General features: G+C 66.4%; 1 protein-coding gene across 1 annotated transcript; it reads right to left on the reverse strand.

Moving 5' to 3' along the window:
- Positions 1-807: 807 nt before the first annotated feature.
- Positions 808-2,375, reverse strand: C16H20orf204 (chromosome 16 C20orf204 homolog). The gene is made up of 4 exons (XM_075993341.1): positions 2,268-2,375; positions 1,622-1,897; positions 1,357-1,509; positions 808-1,179 (listed from the first exon to the last, which is right to left on the reverse strand). Exons 1-4 carry the CDS (start codon positions 2,373-2,375, stop codon positions 1,042-1,044), a joined length of 675 nt encoding a protein of 224 aa, XP_075849456.1. The 3' UTR covers positions 808-1,041.
- Between the last annotated feature and the right edge of the window lie 223 nt (positions 2,376-2,598).

Raw genomic sequence — 2,598 nt, forward strand, 5'->3', positions numbered from 1 at the left:
TGCCTAGGCCTCCCAGAGTGCTAGGATTACGCCTAGCCTTGAGGCAAGTCTTGAAACCGCCCCGGGCCTCAGTTTCCTCATCTACAAAACAGGGACAATGGTTCCTGTAGCACAGGCTAAATGCATTAACACACATGAGGGAGGAACCGTGAGAGTGGAAAGCTGGATCAGGATCAGCTTCTGTGGTTATTTCTTGCTTGTGCCGCTGGCCTCTGAGCCTCCTGGGCCTTCTTTCTGGTGGGGGGGAGCAGGAGTTCCATTTGCTCTACTCTATGCAGCTGTGTGTGGGGTGTGATGGGGTCAGTCCCACACCCTGCCCCCAAAATGTAGGGTTCCAGGGACAGGACGGCAGATCCCAGGACGGCCTGGGCAGTCCTGCAGAGGGGGCTGGGCCAGTTCCTGGAGCCCAGGCCCTGGCCACCCCTTCTGAGGCAGCAGGAAATGGCCAGGCCGGGCTCCGGCTTCCCTTCAGGCCTGTTTCCTTTATCCGGTTGTTTTGCTCTGAATTCGCCAAGTTCAGCCTTCCCCTCCTCTCCATTTCCACCCCCTCCCCCTTCAGGTCCAAAGTGGAGCAGGACGGATACATGACGTTTTAGGGGCCCCAGGACCCCCCCCCCATCCCGGAGCGGACCCAGCCTGGGCCGCGTCCAGCGTCCTGCGCCCGCCCCCTGCTGCCCAAGGCTGGGAGGGCGGCCCGCCTCTGCCCAGGTGTGATGCTTCCCCCCGCCCCGCCCCATCGAGGCGCAGACTTGGAGCGGCCCAGGGCCCAAAGCCATGCAGGTGAAGGGAAGAAAAGGACCCGCAGCACCAGCTCCGTTTATTGAGGTCTCGCTCCGCGCGTGGAGGGCGGGCCACCTGCGGGACCCAAGCGTGGCCGGGCGGGGCTCACTGCTCCACATCCTGAGCCCTTCGGGGAGCGCGGGCTGCGTCGAGGGAGGGACTGAGGTCGCCCACAAGACGTCAACAACACGAGGATCCTTTCCAGGCTCTGCCGCAGCCCCGCTCGTTCTCCGCCCCACGCAGGGCCCGGGAGGCGCCGCGCTAGGAGACCCCAGCGGCCGCGGCGCGCAGCGCGAAAAGCTTCTCCCAGCAGGTGGCGACGGCGTCCAGGGCGCGCCGCAGGAACTGCCTTTGGCCGCCGCGACGCCGGGCCGGGCGCATCTCCAGCCGCCGCATCCGCTGTGGACCGGGCGGTCAGAGAGTGCGCACGGGCCCCCGCACCCACCCCGTGGGAAAGGGAATGGCAGCATGGCCAGTGGGTCCCATATGAGCCCCCAGGCCACGGAGCCAGGAGAGGCGCAGCGGCCCTGTGGGGTCGGGGACGGTTTGGACTGGCTCACACCCAGGGATGCACACCTGGCGCAGCGTCCTGCAGTGGCGCCGCATCACCGCCTCGGTGCGCACAGCCACGGTCCATGCCGCTTTCTCTAGGGCCCCGCGGCGGGCCCCGGCCGCCGCCCCACGCAGGGTCCGACCCAGGGACGCGATGGACAGTAGGATACTGTGCTCCTGGGGAGGGAAGAGTGGAAAGCGGGGGGAGGGGACTGGGAAAGGAGCCCCATCTGGAGGCCCCAAGGGAGGGGCAGGCCGGCCTGGGCGGGTGGGTGCGCCTCCTCCGTACCTTCTGGGCGCCACAGGAGGCCCCAGGCTGTCCCTGCCGCCCTGAGCCCCCGGCTTCTGTCAGGTTTTTCCGAATGAAATGCAGGTGTCTAGAGCCTGGCGAGATCCCTCCGGCCCCCGGCCCCACCCGCCTCATGGCGGCCTGCAGGTCCTCGAAGATGACCGCGCGGTAGTGGCGGAGCACGTCGGGGACGCTGCAGGAGCGGAGCCGGGCTCGGCCTGGCGCAGTCCCCAGCAGCGCCAGCAGGAGCGCCCAGAGTGCAGGCCTGGGGGCGACCTGTAGGAGACACCAGGTTGGCCTCCCAGCACAGGGCGCGGCCTGGCCTGCACTTGGTTCAGCCACCATGGAAGGTGCAACCCGTGCCCGCACCGCGGGGATCTCAGCTGCAGAAAATGGACCTGTCCAGCGAGGGCTCCAGGCAGAGGCCTGGCAGGATAAATCCCTGAGACAACAGAGAGGCCTGCAAACCAGACAGCTCCATGCTCTGGGCAAAGGTTTGCAGGGTGAGTGATGAGGAGCTGGGGAGGCCATTTCACTGAGACCTAAACAACCCCCCTAGGAGACAGAGGGACAGGCCAGGAGCAAGAGGGCTGGACACTGCGATCTGGTGCCAGCGAGGCCAGCAAGGGATGGTGCACGCACGCACACGACTGCACAGGTCAGGGCCCGCCTGGCTCTGCACAGCTGGAGTGGGGCCAGCTCTTAGTGGGGGTACAGCAGGAAGTCCCCCCAGTACAGCCTCACTCCTGGCCATGCTGACCCAACCCGGCGGCTCACACACTGGTCTCTCTGGGTGCCCCCAGCACAGGCTGCATAGGTGGGAGCCGGGGCAGAGCCTCACTGCTCCTCTCTGTGGCTCTGCAGATGCCACCACCAAAATAGCTCTACAGTCAGCTCAGAGACAGGGCAACTGGGTCTCCCTGCACCCCCAAGCCGACTGAGGCAGGGGTAAGGGCTTGGAGCTCCAAGCCACATAC

The sequence above is a fragment of the Microcebus murinus genome, chromosome 16 (assembly GCF_040939455.1).
Source record: "Microcebus murinus isolate Inina chromosome 16, M.murinus_Inina_mat1.0, whole genome shotgun sequence".
Classification (NCBI taxonomy): Eukaryota; Metazoa; Chordata; class Mammalia; order Primates; family Cheirogaleidae; genus Microcebus; species Microcebus murinus.

Bases quoted from the DNA above. Each gene is read 5' to 3' on its own strand.
- C16H20orf204 (XM_075993341.1), bottom strand. From the start codon at position 2,375: ATGGCCAGGAGTGAGGCTGTACTGGGGGGACTTCCTGCTGTACCCCCA. The intron at 1,510-1,621 runs GTACGGAGGAGG...TTCCCTCCCCAG, and splicing joins CCTCCTGTGGCGCCCAGAAG to GAGCACAGTATCCTACTGTC. The intron at 1,180-1,356 runs GTGTGCATCCCT...CCCGGTCCACAG, and splicing joins ACTGCAGGACGCTGCGCCAG to CGGATGCGGCGGCTGGAGAT.